Genomic DNA, 20,510 nt, shown 5'->3' with positions numbered 1-20,510 from the left:
AACTGTAGGAGTGTTGTACGCAGGCACCATCTTGACTAGAAGCCTGTTGAAATCCAGCCTTTTTTGTACCTTTATTCTTTCTACCATATTACATGATCATGTACTTCCCTACACTATGTTTCATCTGCCACTTTGCCCATTCTCCAAATCTAAGTCCTTCTGCTGACTTCCTGCTTGCTCCACACTACCTGTCCCTCCACCTATTTCTGTATTGTCAGCAAACTTGGCCACAAAGCCAATTACATCATCTAAATTATTGACATACAACATGAAAAGAAGTGGCTCCAACACCAACACTGTGGAACACCTCTAGTCACTGGTAGCCAATCAGAAAAAGCCCCTTTTATTCCCATTCCTTGCTTCCTGCCAGTCTGTCAATCTTCTATATATGCTAGTTTCTTTTCTGTAATACAATGGGCTCATACCTTGTTAAACAATCTCATGTGTGGCACCTTGGCAATGGTCCTCTGAAAATTCAAGTAAACAACATCTGCTGACCCTGCTTTGTCTATCCCATCTATTATTTCCTCAGAGAATCCCAACAGTTTTGTCAGGCAAGATTTCCCCCTAAGAAAACCATGCAGCGATTGACCTACTTTATCATGTGCCTGAAATACCAGACTCCAACATCTTCCCAACCACTGAGGTCAAGCAAACTTGCCTATACTTTCTTTCTACCTCCTTCCCTTCTCAAAAAGTGGAGGGCCATTTGCAGTTTTCAGCCTCCTGAAACCCATTCGGGAATCTAGTGACTCTTGTAAGATCATTTTTAATACTTCCACAATCTCTTCAGCTACCTCTACCCTGGGGAGTAGTCCATTTGGTCCAGGTGACTTACCAAATGGACTACACCCCAGGGTGAGGTAGCTGAAGATCTTTCAGCTTTCCAAGCATGTTCTCCTTAGTAATAAAAACTACACTCACTCCTGCCCCCTGATCCTCTTGAATTTATGTCATCTGCAAACTTACTGATCAAGAGCCTTGTGCATTCACTTCCAAATCATATATATATAAAACAAATAACGAGTGTCCCAGTACTAATCCTAGTCACTAGTCACCGGCCTCCATTCCAACAAACAACCTTCAACCACCACCCCCTGTTTCCTAACTCTGAGCCAAGTCTGAATCCACCTGGCTAGCTCACCCTGGATTCCACGGAACCTAACCTTCCAGACCAATCTACCATGCAGGACATTGATGAAGGCCTTACTAAAGACCAAATAAACAACATCCACTGCCTTAGTGCTACACCTGCCCACTCACCTCCTCCCTCACATCCATTCAGGGCCCCAAACAGTCCTTCCAGGAGAGGCGACACTTCACCTGTGAATCTGCTGCTGTCATCAAGTGCTCCTGATGCAGCCTCCTCTACATTGTTGAGCCTGTGGTAAATTGGGGGACCGCTTTGTCGAGTACCTGTACTTCATCTGCCAAAAAAGGTGCTTTCCAGTGGCCAAACATTTTAATTCTGATTCCATAGCCTCCTCTTGTGCCATGATAAGGCCACCCTCAGAATGGAGGAACGACACCTTATATTTCGTCTGGGTAGCCTCCAACTTGATGGCATGAATATTGATTTTTTTTTGATGGAAGGAGAAAATGTTCCCTCTCCCACTCTAGCCCCTTAACTCTTCTCACCTACCTATCAGCACCCCTCCATCCTTGGGTCCTCTCCTCCTACCCTTTCTTCTATGGTCCACTCTCCTCTCCTAGCAGATTCCTTCCTCTCCAGCGTTTTACTTTCCCTACCCCTCCTCCCACTTTTTCATTCTATCATCTTCCCCTTCCTTTCCAGTTCTGAAGGTTCTTGACCTGAAGCATCAACAGCTTATTGATTTTCTTAAATGCTGCCGAACCTGCTGGGTTCCCTCAGCAGTTTGTGTGTGTTGTTTTGGACTTCTAGTACTGTGTCTGCAGAATTTCTCATGTTTATGATCCACTGCCCTACCCTCATCTATCCTTTTGACTACTTCTTCAAAGAACTCTAAAAGATTTGCCAAACGTGATTTCCCATGCACAAAACAATACTGTATCCTAATCAGATTCTTTCCATCCAAATGCTGTTAGATCTTGTCCCTCAGAATTCCCTGCAGTAACTTCCCCACTATTTCTGTCAGGCTGACCAGCCTGTAGTTCCCTGGCTTGTCCTTGCTACCCTTCTTAAATGACAAACAAAATGAGCGACTGGAGATTTATTGTCTTTAAAGTGTAAATATCTCCTCCCTATTTATATGCATTTCCTCCAAAACATCTCTTCTTGCTCCCCTTATGACTGAGAAAATCATGGTTGCTCAAGAAAGCACTAAGAAGAAATATTCATTAAAAATTCCACCCATCACCTGTGGCTTGAGACTTAGGCAACCTTGCTGATCTCTGAAGGGACTTATTCTCTCCCTAGCCACCATAGCTATTGAATGTCTTGGGACTTTCCTTAACCTTACATCCCAGATCCACCTCATACCCCTTCTTTGTTCTTCTGATTTCCCTCTTAAGAATATTCTTGTTCTTCTTATCGTCACCAAACCTCCTTAACCCAGTGTATGCTTTTTCCTTTTTCTTGACCAGTGCCTCAATATTTCTCATCAGCCAATTTCCCTTAAACATTTTGGGCTTACCTTTCGCCTTAACAGGAACATAATGTCACGATAAAACGTAATTTTAAAATACAATACATAGACCCCGACATTGAGAAATTCAGAAATATTTACTCAATTCATTACTTACCAACATGTCCATCTTCTCCCTTTTGCCTTTTGGCTTCCTCTTCCTGAAGCTTTTGTTTCCTCTTCTCTGCTTTTGCAACCTGTTCTTTCCTGAGCTTATTTTCCTTTAATAATAGGAAAAGAAGAATTATTTTCCAGTGGGGAAGCACAGATACGACCAGTTGGCTGAAACAATCACCTGCAATTCAGGATGAGTGAATGTTTTTAGGTGTGAGGCCTCTGCGTGTTTGCCAAACTACCTCTATATGATGTCTAGGTGGCACTGATCAGGAGGATGCAGTGTACTCCATTGTTCCTTTAGTAGTGCCCTCCTCAACTTGGGAAACTCTTATTGGGCCAATTACCTTTCAGATCTCACTGACATGATACAGATGGTGATGAGAAGGCATATAGGAGTAAGGCAGATTGGTTAGTTGAGTGGTGTCACAACAACAACCTCACACTCAACATCAGCAAGACCAATGAATTGATTATGGACTTCAATAAAGGGAAGTTGGGAGAATTTGTTCCAGTCCTCACTGAGGAGTCAGTAATGGAAAGGGAGAGCAACTTTAAGTTCCAAGATCAGGGGATCTGGCCTGAGCCCAACACATTGATACAGTCACAAAGAAAGCACCCCAGTGGCCCTACTTCATTAGAAGTTTGAGGATATTGGTATGTCATCAAAAACATTCAAGTTTCTATAGATGTGTGGTGGAGAGCATTCTGACTAGTTCCATCATAGCTTGGTGTGGAGGCTCCAATGCACAGGATTACAAGAGGCTGCAGAGGGCTGCAGACTCAGCTACCTCCATTGTGAGCATTGAGTACATCTTCAAGAGGCAGTGCCTCAAGAAGGCAGCATCCATCTTTAAGGACTGTCACCATCCAGGACATGACCTCTTCTTCATATTACCCATCAGGAAGTAGGAACAGAAGTCTGAAGACGCACACTCAATGATAGAAAAACACATTCTCGCCCCCACCCCCCAACCCCACTTCCATCAGATTTCTAAATGGTCCATAAACACTACCTCATTTGCCCTTTTTTGGACTATTTATTCTGTAATTTCGGCAGAAGGCAATGGAAAACCACTGCTGTAACTTGCCTCGTACACTATTTCCCAATACGTCGGAGCGGCGTGGAAGGAAACCGTCCGATAACCGGAAGATTCCAGATGTGACATACCTTTCTTTTCTATTTTGTAATTTATGGTAATTTTATCTCTGTACTGTACTGCTGCTCCAAAGCAACAGATTGTGCATCCTACCAGTAAATGCTTTAATTAAAGCAATCTTGACCAAAGTGAAGGTGAACCTGGTGAGATTATATTTGCATGTAATTAAATATTCTTTCACATTCACTCAGATGCTATTGAATGTATGTAAAGGTTTATTTAATTACATGCAAAATTAATCTTAGAAAAGTGACTTTCAGATGGTTAAGAGCCACATTGTTGCTCTTTTAATGCTCAGTATCTAATGGGTAACTGAATCGTGCATAACAGGAAGTTACAAGTTCCAGTCCCTGGTGGCAATTAGGCTGATGGATTTATTAACCATGAGTTTGGAAAGTGGGAAATTTCAAAGCCAGCCAGCTTCCATTCTAGACTGATATGCTGATATTTTTGCTGAAAACATGTGTACAGTGTTACGGCCTGGAATTTCCCCAAAAGAGTCTGCACTTCCGGGAACTTGCAATCAAGAGTTTGCGGAAATTAGGAACTTCAGATAGTTGCTTCCTGTTGTCGTGAAAACTAATGTTGGAGTGTGATCATTTTGCAGTAAGTAGATTGCCTGCAATTTCAGAGTTTTGCTTTTATTTACTTTTAATTTTTTAATTGTTTTTGCAAGTTTGGGAGTGTTTCTGAATGTCCAGGACTATGTTGATTTGGTAGAAGCCAGTTTCCTTTTACCAATATTCTTTCTGGGGAACTTGTTTGAAATAAGAGTGGGTTTAGTGGGCTTGTGAATCAGGATAGATCAAGTATAGTTGTGACTAATCCACAGTATAGTAACATTCATTAATAATGGGCAATCTGAACCACGTAGTAAACTATAACCCTGTTTTTGTGATAGGCAGCTAATTTTGCATTTATTACTTTCATATCCCATTGGGAACACATTGTCAAAGGGTCTTGACTTGTTTTCAACTGATGATTTGAGCCATTGAGAAACAACTTGAAAATATTTAAATAACTTTAAAAAGTACCTTAATACCCTGTATGTGTTCAAAGTACAATGAAACACCTGGTTTTTGCAAACAAGGTCGGGGATCCCATACAACCAATCCCATCAGTTTAGAAGATTTCCCACCCTAAATTAATTTCCCTGGAGTTCCTATCCAACAAAATAAGTTCTAACTCACATTGCCTTTCATCTCTTGTCCACAACTTTAAAATCAGAGTCCCATGGAATTATCAGCTTTATTTCTTTATTTTATTTTATTCTATTTAGAGATACAGTGTGGAATAGGCCATTCTGGCCCTTCCAGCTGCACCACCTAGCATCCCCAATTTAACCCTATCAGGGAACAAATTACATTGACCAATTAACCTATCCAACTGGGACCATGGGAAGAAACAGGAGCACCTGAAGAAAATTCACTCATTCTGTGGGGAGGATGAACAGAGAATGCTGGGATTGAACTCCATTTTCTGATGGCCTAATCTATAATAGTGTTGCACTAACTGCTTCGCTACTGTGGTGCTCCCCCTCCCTCTGCTACGTTACTGCGGTGCCTCAAAGATTGCTCCAATCTTTTTAAAAACAGCTAGTATTGATGTATATTAAGCACCAGTCCTTGCTATTTTTAGGCCACATTTCATAGTGGGTTTATTATTGTCATATGGTGAAAAACGTTGTTTGGCATGCCTCCATACAGATCATTGGTACAAAGAAAAAAGCAATTTTGATATTACTTGAAAAACCGTAATGGAACCCTTCTTCAATATTGCTTTCATATATTTTGCTCAAGCATTAATCCTCCTTATTTTCCTATCTTTATTCTCAACGGCACAGAGCACTGGGAGAAATACAAGGATTTTTAACTTTTCCCACCTAGCTCCTTAAAAATCTAAGCTAAGACCTCAGTTAGAGAGAAATGCAAGTTAGTTTTCAGCAGGAAAAAAAGGCAGAAATGGTTCAAATATCGTTACCAAGAAATAGCATGCCATTTAACATTTTAAGAAATCAATACTGTTTGGAATGGAGCCACATACCCAGAAGGAGTGTTCCTCAGACTCGTATTGTATATCTATCTATCTGAATTCTGACACAGACCTGAAACATTGGCCATTTTTATTTCCAGAGATACTGCTTGACCTGCTAAGTTTTTCCAGTATTTTCTGATTCTACTTCAAACTGTTTATCCTCGTGAAATGTTGTTGTCACTGTAAGGTAATTAAATGAAGGCCCTAACTTTAAAAAGGCAGTTGGGCAAAAAGAGGAAGCAGCTACAATACTTTGTACCCAATTACCTCATGGCCTCCTGTAATGTCAAACTTCTTGGAGACTGTTTTCATCGTCACTGGAGACTTTAATTGAGAGTTACTGACTAAAGTCCCTCTGAAGTTTTGTCAACACATCCAGGTGAGCACACGGGGAGATAGCATACTCGACCCCTGCTACTCTCCCTTCCACAATGCTTACAAAGCACTCTTCTGTCCACTATTTGGGAAGTCTGACCACTCCTCTGTCTTGCTTTTGCCTATGTACAAAACCGTCCACTGTTGGTCCAACCAATCAGTCTCTATGCTGCAGGACTGCTTTGATGACATCAACGGGAATGTCTTTCATAATGAGGATGTCTCCAAGCTGAGAGAAGTGGTGATGAGCTTCATCCGGAAATGCATCAAGGACATTGTCCCCCAAAAATCTGTCAGGGTCTATCCAAACCAGAAATCCTGGAACAACAGTTCCATGCGTGAGACAGAGCTTTCGCCACTGGTAACCACCAGGAACTCAGGAAATGCAGCTACGACCTACGCAAAGTTATCAAGGCAGCGAAGTGACAATACAGGGACAAAATCCAGACACAACTCTCCACCAATAACACATGCAGCTTACGGCAAGGTCTGCACACTGTTGCAGAATTCAAAGCTAAACGCAGCAGTGCTGCAAAATTTGCTGCCTCACTCCCAGGTGAGCTAAATCTTTTTTACACTCGGTTTGATGTCGCCAGCACTGAGCCCCCGAGGAGAGTGGCCGACGCGACCTGCACCTTGGTCATCTCTGAGGCTGAAGTACGCAGGTGTTTCCAATGAGTGAACAGCCACAAGGCTGTGGGACCAGACGGCATCCCAGGGAGGGTACTCAGAATGTGCACGGCACAACGGACATTTTTAATCTCTCCGTCTCCCAATGTAGAGTGTCCCCCTGCTTCAGAACACTCACCATTGTCCCTGTACCTAAAAAGACCAAGGTAACATGTCTGAATGACTGGCGTCCTGTCGCACTCACCTCAATAATAAGCAAATGCTTTGCGAGGCTGGTCAAAGACTACCTCTGCCGCATGCCACCACCCACACTGGACTCCCTATAATTTGCCTACTGACACAACCAATTGACAGATGATGCAATAGCCACAGCTCTACACACTGTCCTTACACATTTGGAGAGGAGGGATGCTTATGTGAGAATGCTGTTCTTGGACTACAGTTCAGCATTCAACTCCATAATTCTCTCCAGGCTTGACAAGAAGCTCAGAGAGCTCAGCCTTCACCCTGCCTTGTGCAGCTGGATCCTGGACTTCCTGTTGGGTTGCTGGCAAGTGGCAAGAGTGGGCTTCCTTACCTCTGTCCCTCTGACCCTCAACACAGGAGCCCCCCAGGACTGTGTCCTAAGCCCCCTTCTTTATTCTCTGTATACGCATGACTGTGTAGCCACCAACAGCTTCAATCCACTAATTAAGTTTGCAGATGATACTACATTGATTGACTTTACCTCAAATAATAACAAGGCAGCCTACAGAGAAGTCATCACCCTGACACAGTAGTTCAAGAAAACCACCTCTCCCTTTATGTTGCAAAAGCAAAGGAGCTAATTGTGGACTTCAGAAGGAACGGAGATAGGCTCACCCTTATTGACATCAATGGATCTGGGGTTGAGAGGGTGAACAGCTTCAAGTTCCTTGGTATACACCAGTGGTCCCCAACCACGAGGAAACGATACGAGTCAGCTGCACCTTTCCTCATTCCCTGTCACGCACTGTCGACCTTGAACATAGGGTTGCCAACTGTCCCGTATTTGCCGGGACATCCCGTATATTGGGCTAAATTTGTTTGTCCCGTATGGGACCGCCCTTGTGCTATATTTCCCCCACTAAGGTAGAGCATTCCTATGAAACCTTTGAAACACTATGAAATGGCATAAAGCGAAGAAGCAATTACCATTAATTTATATGGGAAAAATTTTTTGAGCGTTCCCAGACCTAAAAAATTACCTACCAAATCATACCAAATAACACATAAAACCTAAAATAACACTAATATAGTAAAAGCAGGAATTATATGATAAATACACAGCCTATATAAAGTAGAAATAATGTATGTACAGTGTAGTCGGGAAGATTAAGCCAAAATCGATTTGTGGGAAAAAAAATCGGCACGCATGCGCACACAGGTGCCTGCGCAAGGCTTCATGGTCATGGTAGTCTTACTCAGAGTAAACACAAGTGTCCCGTATTTGACTGCTACTTTTGTCCCTTATTTGGGAGTGAGAAAGTTGGCAACCCTAACTGTAAAAGACATGTTGAGGTGAGTTTAACCCTACTTGAACACCCACCACCCCTTCGGTCGGCCGGTCCACAAGAATATTGTCAATATTAAACTGGTCCGCGGTGCAAAAAAGGTTGGCGACCCTGGTATAGGCATCACTGACGATCTCACGTGGTCTGTACATACCGGCTGTGTGGTGAAAAAAGCACAACAGCGCCTCTTTCACCTCAGATGGTTGAAGAAGTTCGGCATGAGTCCCCAAGTCCTAAGGACATTCTACAGGAGCACAATTGAGAGCATCCTTACTGGCTATATCACTGTATGAGAACTGTACTTCCCTTAATCGCAGGACTCTGGACAGCCCAGCACTTCTGTGGATGTAAACTTCCCACTATTCAGGACAGTTACAATGAGAGGTGCATAAATTGGGCCCAAAGGATCATTGGAGACCCAAGTCACCCCAACCACAAACTGTTCTAACTGCTACCATCTTGGAAACGGTACCGCAGTGTTGAAACCAGGACTAACAGGCTCTGGGACAGCTTCTTCCACCAGGCCATGAGACTGATTACTTCACCCTGATACAATTGTATTTCTAAGCTATATTGACTGTTCTGTTGTATATCTTACTGTTCATACTATTTATTACAAATTATTATAATTTGCACATTTAGACAGAGATGTAACGTAAAGATTTTTACTCCTCGCGTATGTGAAGGATGTAAGAATTAAAGTCAATTCAATTTTTTCCAGAGAATGCATGGGGTCACACCATGTGTAACCCAATACTAGCTCAAGCCAAGGGGCAGGCGCTAATTGTATGAAACCATCATCTCAAGACTGTTGTGTTCTGCTCTGGATTTGTAACCGATTCCACCAGCAGAGTGGGAGGCTAATATTTTGGCATCGGACTTCCAGCTTGTTCCCAAGCTATATATTGCAAGGCTGAACTCTTCAGTTGGCCTGTAATTCCCCATGCCATTTATGGCTAACAATCGGTACATTGCAGCCCAACTAACCACAGGTCACGTCTTTTAATATTTCAGCACATTTGTAAGACAAGTGTGCTGAAACATGACTACCACGGTAATGTCATAAGATATCCATTAAATAGTGCTTCAGATTTTACCTTTTGTAAGAATCACTCAGTATTCTGTATGACTATATTAGAACTCATTGCAAGTCAATTTATGCAGTCTTAAATAAAGATCTTCAAATCAATTGATATACAAAGACGTTATAGTTAGTTTGCAAAAGTGAGATTCATTCAGTAAGGTCATGAATAATTACCTTCATTGCTTTCAGGAAATAATCTCTGAATGTTTTGATAGTTTTGAAGAGCTCTTCCAGTGAAAATTTTCCAATGTCATCACAAAAGTACAGAGCCAGTTTCTTTCTCTCTGCCTCGATCTCTTCTAGAATTTGCTTCAGTTCAGTTGTTGCAGACAGACTTTCCTGAAATAGTAGGTTATATACATATTTGTAAAAATCAATTTTATAATAAGCTGTCAAATTATTTAGGGTTGATGTTTTACTTACTTGGATGGGTTTGTCAAACTGTAATTTTATATCATCAATGGATGATTTGAGAATGCCACTAGTTTTCTTGAGGCGTTCCAACAGATTAATTGTATCAGCTTGAAGCGATTCCACGCTAATCCTGTCAGTAAATATTATAAAGATAGGGCAGGTCTTTAAGGATTAATCAAACATAGCAAGGTGGGGGTATTTAAGGATGAGGAAGAGGGAAAAGATGCAGAATGGAGATGTGGGACACATATCACAACAGCATAACAATCTTGACAAAACAATCTTAGCAACTGATTGAAAATAGATAATCATCCATTACTCTTATGCACACCAGCAATATTGGTTCCTGAGAATAATTGAGATTCTATTCTTTGGAGAATATAAACTTTGGAATTCTATGTTCCTTTAATTAGCCAGAGGATCTTGGCATGCTTCCCTCCCATTACAGGCTTACTACAAATATCAGTGGCTTTGGGATTTTTCTTCCTTACCAGTCACCAGATGTAGGACTTACATAAGGAATGAATTGTTTTATTCCTTGAAAACTACAGTCCACAATTTTCCTATAAATATTCCTTTCCAAACTGTTGGACAAATAATAGTGAGGTGTTATTTGAATAACATCAGGAATTTCTTGTGTCTTGTTGGCCAGTACTGGGTTCTGCTTTTCACTTGTTGTTCAGTAAAAAAAATAGTTCTCACTATTTAGCAAAAGATCGGCATTGTTACAAACAGAAACAGCTTTCAAATGCATTTCTTACCCTCCTGCTTGTGAAATGCTTTCCAGGTCATCTGGAAGATTCAGAAGGTCTGGATGGAAATTTTCAGCTTCCTTTCCCATTTAAAATTTTAAAAAATGGTTAGATATTTAAAAAAAATCAAATAACAACAAAATAAAATGCAACAATTATAAGGCATCACCTCTATCATATGATGCAACAATGTGATCCGGGATTGGTTGGCTTTTGTCTCAGTCAGTTTTAGTAGGGTATTTATTTTAAATCCCTTTGCATCTCCTGTGTGACTGCCCTGATGGAGTACAAGAAAGAGGAGATAGATTAACATTAATACAAATGAATATTAGATGCATTAACAATAAACACAGAATACATTGTTCTTTTCCTAATATTGGACACAGTCTGGGATAGGCCATGTTTCACAATCATAGACTTCGTTCTCATTAGTTTATTGAAAATATACTATGTTGGAGGAGTAAAATTTGTGGCAATGCATCTCTGTAATTTACCATTTTTGACAATGGCCTGCTTGTAACTTTAGTAACAAGAAGCCAGCATGTTACATCATTCCACAGTGAAGCCTCTAAAATTTATGATTTAAACACATCATTAAATAGAGAAAACCAGTAGTTATGGGACGATTTCTGTCTCTCCACTGGCTGTGCTGTACCCAGTATTTTTAGGGAGAATCAATGATCATAAAATCAGCAAGGCATAGAGTCATAAAGCACAGAAATGGCTACTGTCCTCCATGTTCACACCAACCTTTCAGCCCAGCTACAGTGTTTCCATTCATCCATAATTTTTAGGCCTTGCCAATTTGACTGTCTAAATATCTCTTAAATGTATAATTGCATCTGATTCCAGTATCTCCTCTGGTAGCATGTTCTAGATATCCACTTTAGCACTGAGATTGCCATAATACAGAAATAATGTCCAGATTCTTGGCCCGGAACATTGAGTGCTCATTGCCCTTCATAGACACTGCCTGACTTGCAGAGTTCCTCTCATTTTGTATGTGTTACTGTAGAAATGATGAGATAGAGACAGAAAGAGTGCAGAAGAAATTCACCAGGAAGTTGGCAGAATGGAGGGCTTCAGTTACGGTGAGAGGGTAAAAAGGCTAAGATGCAAGAGATTGTGAAAACCTTAATGAGTTTTATAAAATGGCGAGGGGCATATTAAAGGGGATCTGAGAGAAAAGATGTTCCACACAGAGTGTAGTGGGTATGTGGTACAAGCTGCCAGAGGAGGTGAAAGAGGTAGGTATAATTGCAGCATTTAAGCAGCATCTGGACAGGTACAGGGATAGGAAAGGAAATGAGGAAAATGAGACTAGAGTAGGTAGGCATGACGATGGGCATGCACAAAAGGGCCCGTTTCGGTGTGTGTGATGCTTTGATACTATGATGTTCTCTGTGTAAAAATAACCTATCCATAAGATCAGTGGTCCCCAACCACTGGGCCGCAAAGCATGTGCTACCGGGCCGTGAGGAAACGATATGATTTGGCAATACGAGTCAGCTGCACCCTTCCTCGTTCCCTGTCACGCAATGTTGAACTTGTACGCATGGGAGGTCATTACGCACACGTCATCCATGTCAGCGCGGGAAGATGATCAACTCCTCGAGCTTGCAAATGATAATGGGCTGAAAAGTATGTTTGACATAACATCTCTGCCGGCATTCTGGATCAAAGTCAAGGCTAAATATCCTGAGATAGCCACGAAAGCACTGAAAACGTTGCTTCCATTTCCAACATATCTCTGCAATGAATGCAACAAAAACTAATTTGCGGAATAGACTGGACATAAGGAACCCCCTTCGAGTATCGCTGTCTCCCATCACCCCTCGATGGGACCGTCTTGTTGCAGGGAAACAAACCCAGGGCTCCCACTGATTCAGCGATATTGGTGTGTTGCAATGATTTTATATGTTCATACGAGGAAAATATGTGCTGTGTGTTTAATATCCAAACGTTACTTAAAATGCGATGATGCTATTGACTCATAAGTGACTTATAATTGACTTATCGCTATATTCATGCGAGGAAAATATGTGCTGTGAGTTTAATATTAAATTCGTTAGATAAACCCTTTTATAAACGAAATTGAGTGTATTAGCCACTTATAAGTGACTTATAGTTGACTTATCACCTATATGCCAGTCGTGATTAACACCCCCCCCCCACCCCCAGGGTTGCCAACTGTCCCGTAGCTGGGACATCCCGTATATTGGGCTAAATTGGTTTGTCCCATACGGGATTGCCCTTGTCCCATATTTCCCCTGTGTACAATACTCCTGGTGTGCCTTACTAGAGTTTTGAAAGGTTGCAGCATAAAGTATCAACTCTTTATCCTATGCACCAAATTATGAAAAAAAAAGGGTAGGAAATATGCCTTCTTCACCATCCTGTTCACCTGTGTGGCCTATTTCCGAAACCGTGGACTTGGATCCCTCCTGCTGTCTCTGTTCATTAATATTCCTTAGTGCGCTATCCATTTACTGTACATGTCCTACCAATATTTGGCTTTACAGATGCATCACCTCAGATTTGTTGGGATTAAGTTTCATCTGCCAGTGCTCTGCTCAACTTTTCAACTGATCTATGTCCTGTTATAGCCTTAGAGCAGGACATAGACCAGTTGTGAACCTTCCTCGTTATTCACTATACCAACAACTTCTGTGTCATTTACATATTTTATTAATCATACCTCCTACATCCACATCCAAGCCATTAATTTATATAACAAACAGTAAAGATCTCAACATCAATCCCTGTTGTACATCACTAATGTCAGACTTCCAATCAGAAAATCATCACTTCACGACTATTTTCTTCCTCCCATCATCTAGCTAACTTAAGATCCAATTAGCCAGCTCACCCTGGTTCCTATGTGCTTTAACTTTGCTAAATGGCTTACTAAAGTTCATATAGATATCATCTACTATTTTACAATCAATCTCCTTGTTTACCTCAAAAAAACTCAATGAAATTAGTGAAGCATGATACTCCACTCAAAGTTATGATGACTATCCCTAAGCAATTGTTTCATTTCCAAGTGAAGGTAATTCCTGTCCCTTAGAATTTTCTCCAAGAATTTCCTGACTGCCTATGCAAGGGTCTCTTTCCATTTAATCAATTCATACAGCTACATAGCATGAAAACAGGTCCTTGAACCCAACTTATTCATAAAAACAATGGGCATTTGGCCCATATCCTCTATTATTTTCTCTATTCATGTACCTGTCCAAATGTATTTTAAGATTTGTAAAAAATAGCAGCATCTACCACCTCCTCTAGCAGTTGATCTACATACCCATTACCTTCTGTGAGAAAAATTTACCCCTCAGATCTTCTTTAAATTGAGCCTGACACCTATACCCTCAGAGAGGTAACACGGTTCCCCTACACCCCTGCCAGTGTTGGGAAGTCTAATGTTAAACTCCTCAGCTCTGGGCAAGGACTGTTACTATCTCACTTTTCTGTACTCATCATCTTATAAACCTTAATAAGGTCACCCTTCAACCTCCTTCACTCCAGCCTATCCAGTCTGTTCAATAACTACTTGGACTATCTTTGCTGCCTTTGTTAAATCAAAGAACAACATTAGCTATCCTCCATTCTTCTGTTACCTTGCCTATGACTAACAAAGCTGCAGAAATCTTTGTTAGGGTATAGCAATCTCGTTTTATATCCCAAATCTTTCTGGAATAGATTTCATCTGATCCTGGGGAATTATCCATCCTTATGAATTTTAGATATTGATTAATAATTCTTGTTACATATCAAAACCAGTATATTCTGTAGCTCATTGAATACATACGTAATTCAGAAAGTTTCCAACTTTAAGAATGAGTTCACAGAAGAGTGGCAGTCTCGTAGCAGAAAGTAAATCTATATAAAAGCAGAAAACAGCATCACTGATCTGAAACTTTTACCATTTCTTTCTCCACAGATGCTGTCTGATGTGACAAGCATTCACAGAATTTTCTGCTTGTAAAAGTTTATAGGGAATTAAGCTCCAGTTATGTCAGCAACACACACATACACACATGTCCTATGTCCTAACTTCCACCAATTCTCATTCATAATTTAATTTTGAAACCCTCCCCACATTTTCAAATCCTCCATGGCTTCCCCATTCCTCATTCCTGTCATCTCCTTCAGTTCCAACATCTATAGTTCCTCCTTGGAAGGATTTGTGCACATTCCTGACTCCCATTCTGTTCAATAGTTGGTAGCTGTGCTTGGGCCTGGATCCCCAGGATTCAACCCAAGCCACCCCCAAATCTTTCTACCCCTCTCATTTCAGTTACAATTTAAAACCCAGGCCATACTTTAAGTTTCCTCCACTAATACTTGCTTGTATTGGTCAATCTCAGCTTTTGTTTTACAATTGTTTTTACTGCTTTGCAACAGTTCAGTTATATATTATTTATACACATATCTATTAACCTACAAAAGACACACTTAGCAATAGTATTTATATTTGCTTTTAAAAGTGAGCAGGCTAGTATTAAAGCTTTATCATTACATTTTTTACTTGGAATTATCAATGCAAAAAGCAAATAAATGAAAATATTATTAGAATTAAATAAAAAGGAGCCAAGTCATAAAGTTACATAGAAACAGACAATGAGTTGAGCAGTATTTGAGACAGAGTACAGGATTTTATCTCAGCATTAAAGACCCATTTATGAATCTTTTTAGAATAAGTATTGTGACATACATGTCAATATTGTGAATGGGCAACATATAATTATGGAAATATATTCACAAGTGAGCACTCTGTCAGATTAAATTGCATCAAATCACATAAATGATGCCACTAGTTTCCCAATTTCTGACCAATCACAATGTTGCTCAACTGTCTGTGAGTTCTGCAGTTTTATTTTGTAACCTGAGCAGAACCATATTTACTGATATAGTCCAATTGATTTACCTTGACAAGCAGTTTTAATTAATTCTCCTTTTGGACGGAGCATTTGCAGGGCAACAGCTGCCTCTTCACACAGAAACATGCAATCAATCCTTAGCTGATAGCTGTGGTTGATCAAGGAACAAAAGAAGAGCACAGAGTGTTAATCTGGACAGGAACAGTCAAAACTTTACACGTCTCAAAGAGTTATGCAACTAGAAGTAATCTTTCCTTTTTGAAAGATGCCAAAACAATGACTTAAACAAAAACAAAGAGACAAACTGGAGAGTAAAACAGGTATTACTAAATTAACATTTTTTAAATTACTATTTATTTTTTAACATTTGAAGAAAAAACTGTTTGGTAAGGAACCAAAAAGAAAAGCAAAACGTAAAAAAAAATGCCAGGAATACCATTATTTCACATATTCTTGAATCACGGAAATACTATAAAAATTAATATAATTGGTACCTATATGTAATATGAAATACAATATTTGAATTTTGCTCTGTTTGCCTAATTCTTCAGGAATTAAATAGATTGAACAGATTTCAAAATTATTATGGAAAATTATATATAGAAACAATATTTTACTTTGGAGACCAAAATGTCTTTAATCTCACTTCCAAAATACTTTTTTGTATTTTAAAGAAATAAAGCAACAGTATTCACTTTAGTCATTATATAGCACATTTAATTTGCTATATGTTAGTGTTAGATCTCTGATAACAAAAGACTTTTTTTGTAGTAAATGGAAATGAAATTACATTAAGTGATTTGGAATGTAGAAAAAAATGTACACCTCAGATCCATACCGAATGTGGACATAATTCAGACAAAATAGTTAGCAAAATAATTGTGCTACAACTCTACATGAAAGTTCCAGTTGATATCTTGGTGGTATTGGGCTGCCTAACATTGGGATTTTCTTGTTGCATTGCTTTTCTGTTGATATTGTCAGTGTGTTACATATTTAGTGCAAGAAAAGTAAAAGAAATATTTATAATAAATACATTTTCATTAAGTTTTTAATGGTTAGGATTCTGACAGTGCAACTTGGGAAATATTTTTCCATTCATTATTTATTCCTCTTTCTGTTCAGGTATAGTATTTCACTATAGATAACAAAAGTTAAAACCCTCAGTGTGAAAATTGGAACACAGTCGAGGTTTGAGTAAGGATTTATTGTAAATCAAACAAAATTCAAATTTATCTCTTTCCACGTCTGGTTGTTTATATATGATAAGTTCTTCTCTCCTGTACCTGCCCCTGGCCCTTTTTCTCTTTTTCTTGATAACTTCATGAATTCCTCTTCTTATATAGTTCTATTTACTGGCAAACTTTGAAAGATTAAATCTTACATTCAGTAGCCCCTTTATTAGGTACAGGTACACCTGCTCATCAATATAAATACATAATCAGCCAATCATGTGGCAGCAACTCAATGCACAAAAAAAAATGCAGACATGGTCATGTAGTTCACTTGTTGGTCAGACCAAACATTAGAATGGGGAAGAAATATGATTTAAGTGACTGACTGTGAATGACTGATGGTGCCAGATGGCGTAGTTGGAGTATCTCAGAAATTGCTAATCTCTTGGGACTTTCACACACAATATTCTCCAGAGTTTACAGAGAATGGTGCGGAAAACAAAAAAAAAGCGTAAAGTGAGTGGCAGATTTGTGGGCAAAACACTTTCTTAATGACAGAGGCCAGCAGAGAATGCCCTGAATGGTTCAAGCTGACAGGAAGGCAATAGTGGTTACAAATAATTACAACAGTGATGTGCAGAAGATCATCGCTGAACACACAACACGTTAAACCTTGAAATGAATGGACTACAGCAGCAGAAAATGACAAACATATACACAGTGGCCACTTTATTAGGTACAGGAGGCTAGGCGGTCCTTTCAAATTAAATATTTGCATGATTATGGAAGACCAGTTTCTAATGACAATATTGAGTTGCAACATCATTTCTAGATAAATGTAGCTGGATAAGCAATTAGCAAATTGATGCGTTTGGAAAGAGATTCATAACAGAATCATGAACTTGCGTGCTCAAGTGGCATCATGATACACACCTGGGAATATCAAGCAGCACAAGGTAGAAATGATCAGCACTTGCTAATTTCTCCTTCTCTCCTTTGTATGCCTTTATATTTTCTATCTGCACATGGAACAAGGAAATAAGAGTTTGGTCAGATTAAAATGGATCTTCTAGAACATCAGAGCTGGCATTTACTGCTTTGTCAACTAACCTCATGATTCTCTGGGAGTAACTTCTGGAGTTGCTTCAAACACTCTACATCGAATTTTGATCGGTCTCCAGTTCTGATCATGTTAGCCACTTCTTCATCAGAACTGAAAGAATATTGCAATTGGAACTTGTCATTATATCAAAAATCCAAGAGTCAAACTTCTAGTAGGTAATTGTTACCACTAATGGACTGACTGTGCTGGTTTTGTCAATAGTTTTACAGGGAACCACTAGCATTCAGCTGTCCTCTGGTAAATAAAACATGGACATATGCAGGCTTGTCCTACGAGGAGGAGGTACGACAGCAGAGTTACACGGGTAAATCTAAAATACATCTATGCTTTATCAGCAACTGATTGCAAAGGAAGAGGCCAAGCCAGTTAAGAATGTAGTTTAATTACTTAATATTGGAAACATTGCCAGTGGAATTAACTGCATGCGAATAACAGTTGCATTTAAAGATTAGATCAAAGATTAGCTTTACTTATCACGTGTACATCAAAAGATTGAAACATACAGTGAAAGGTGTTATTTGCGTCAAATCAGTGGGAATTGTGCAAGGCAGCCCGAAGTGTAACTTACCATTTGAATTGCTTTAAAAATATGTTCAAATTAAGGCTTTTCCTTGAGTCCAGAAATGTGATCTGCCAGAAATGAGAAGGTATAACTAGAGAGCTGTGCTTAAATCATTCTCCTGATTCTTTCTTAGTTCCCTCAACAAGCTTTATAGATTTACTTCACTTTCTTAAGCTCACTTCTAACATTCTTGTTTTTTGATTTTCAGCATTTTATTTACCTCCTTTGGTTCCTTTTTTGACACATTTTGCTGTTTCTTTTTTGGTTCTGATATGGGAAAGCAGAAGAGTTTTTCAATACTGGCATAGTCTGGATCCAAAGATGATGCAGCAGCTCGATGGATAGATGACCACAAAGAATTGTTCTCTGGGGAAAAAAAAACAAACAGACTTCCAAAAGGGAGAAAGAAATAAAGATTTTCCTATACAAGTTGGGCTGAATCGAAAGACTGATATAAAAAAGTTGCATGTTCTCTTAACACACGTGTCTCTATTCTCTGCAAAATTCCTGGACACAATAGCAAGACACTTTCATATTGATTACAAAAAAAACTATCTTGAAACTGCTGCCAAGTGAATGCAAGGATAACATGCCCGTCACTGATAACCAGCTCACCAACACCAACTGCTGTCCTCCAATTGTAATCTCTACTCTTCAAGTTTTAGCTTCCTCACAGGTGTAACTTTTCTTAGACATGATGCATAGAGCAGATTCATCATCAGCAATTGTCATGTACCCAGGGGATCTTTGCAAACTAAGGTTGATGCAGCATAGAAGTACACCTTCTGATTTATTATTTCTATACAATAAGCTGATATAAAATTATGATCTATCAAATTATTTTAACACTTTCACTACAGTCTTGTAATTTTTAAACCTTTAACATTAATCTGTTTCTTTTTTAGAAAAATCACAACTGAACCACTACACTTTCTCTTGCCATCTCTATATCTTTGGCCAATTAGTGTCCTTGAACACTCTGATAATAGAAACATCTCTTTCTGTTTAATTGCTTTAAATCTCCTACAATTTTGGATACCATTAGATTTCTTTTCAACCTTCTCTGGTCCTAAGCAAACCATGGATTCTCCCATTTTTATTTTGTATTTGCAGTCACTAGAAGTATTCCATCAAATCTTTCCTGAACTCTCTGAAGGACTTCTCATCCTTTCTAGATGAAAGTAATCAGAAAATGCTCCAGTTGAGTCCTGGGTTTTAAGACTGTAAGATCAACATTGAAGGGAAAATTGTAGTAAGAATTTCTTTGACACAGACACAGAATGGGAAATGGGACAGGCTACTATATGTATGGCCTGGTGAATGCAAAGTACTTAGAACTGTGAAATTTTACATTGCCTTTCTGACTTAGTATATCAGGAAATTTTCCAGACAGTCGAGATTTGGTTTTGTTCTGATTAATTCTCTAAACAAAATACTAGCGAGTGGCCGTGTTCATAGTTCATTTACATTCAAAAATGAGACTGTGTAGGCACAAACCTAGACCCTGGAGAAGCAAACTTCTAAACTTGAGCATTAAGCCAGTTAAAGTCTTGGTTAAGTTGGGGACTGGGTAGATAAGTGGCCAGAATATTACAAGATATTCTGCAAGAAATGAAACACCAATACATACCCATACGCTGACTGGAACAAGCGCAAACTAAATAAATGGTGGGAGGATAAGAGAGCTCAAAGTTGGTTTTCAGTATTTTGTCATAAAGAGTCAAACCATGATAGATTAATTTAAAATGCTGCTGGATCTTGTAATGCAGAGGATCTGCTGTGCTACTGAATGAAATTGAATACTAATCCCCAGTCCTGAAACTGCAACCAAGTACACACATGAGCAACTTGTTATGGCCTTGCACCTTGTTGTCTACTTACACTATACTTTCCCTTAGCTGTTACTCTTTATTCTGCATTTTGATATTGTTTTACTTTATACATCAGAGTACCATGTAATGAATGGATCATTAAGAACAGTATGCAAGACAAGCTTTTCACTGTATCATGGTAATTCCATTTTCAACTTGCCCATCAGCACCACAGTTAGCTGAAACATGTAGGTA

At 39.4% G+C, this 20,510-nt stretch overlaps 1 protein-coding gene across 5 annotated transcripts in view; it reads right to left on the bottom strand.

Moving 5' to 3' along the window:
• inf2 (inverted formin 2) overlaps positions 1-20,510 on the bottom strand; it is an 86,735-nt gene that overhangs the window by 13,141 nt on the left and 53,084 nt on the right. For all 5 annotated transcript variants that reach the window (XM_063048096.1, XM_063048123.1, XM_063048132.1 and 2 more), the window contains 11 exons: positions 18,665-18,810; positions 18,451-18,512; positions 17,870-17,972; positions 17,693-17,778; positions 15,632-15,732; positions 14,513-14,583; positions 10,871-10,978; positions 10,711-10,781; positions 9,959-10,079; positions 9,710-9,874; positions 2,725-2,827 (listed from right to left, as the gene is read on the bottom strand). In XM_063048096.1, the coding sequence (XP_062904166.1) occupies positions 2,725-2,827; positions 9,710-9,874; positions 9,959-10,079; positions 10,711-10,781; positions 10,871-10,978; positions 14,513-14,583; positions 15,632-15,732; positions 17,693-17,778; positions 17,870-17,972; positions 18,451-18,512; positions 18,665-18,810 (1,137 nt within the window). The remainder of the gene's footprint in view (positions 1-2,724; positions 2,828-9,709; positions 9,875-9,958; positions 10,080-10,710; positions 10,782-10,870; positions 10,979-14,512; positions 14,584-15,631; positions 15,733-17,692; positions 17,779-17,869; positions 17,973-18,450; positions 18,513-18,664; positions 18,811-20,510) is intronic.

Source organism: Mobula hypostoma, chromosome 1, assembly GCF_963921235.1.
Source record: "Mobula hypostoma chromosome 1, sMobHyp1.1, whole genome shotgun sequence".
NCBI lineage: Eukaryota > Metazoa > Chordata > Chondrichthyes > Myliobatiformes > Myliobatidae > Mobula > Mobula hypostoma.
The sequence above is the reverse complement of the archived record's forward strand: the minus strand, read 5'-3'. Positions and strand labels throughout refer to the sequence as shown.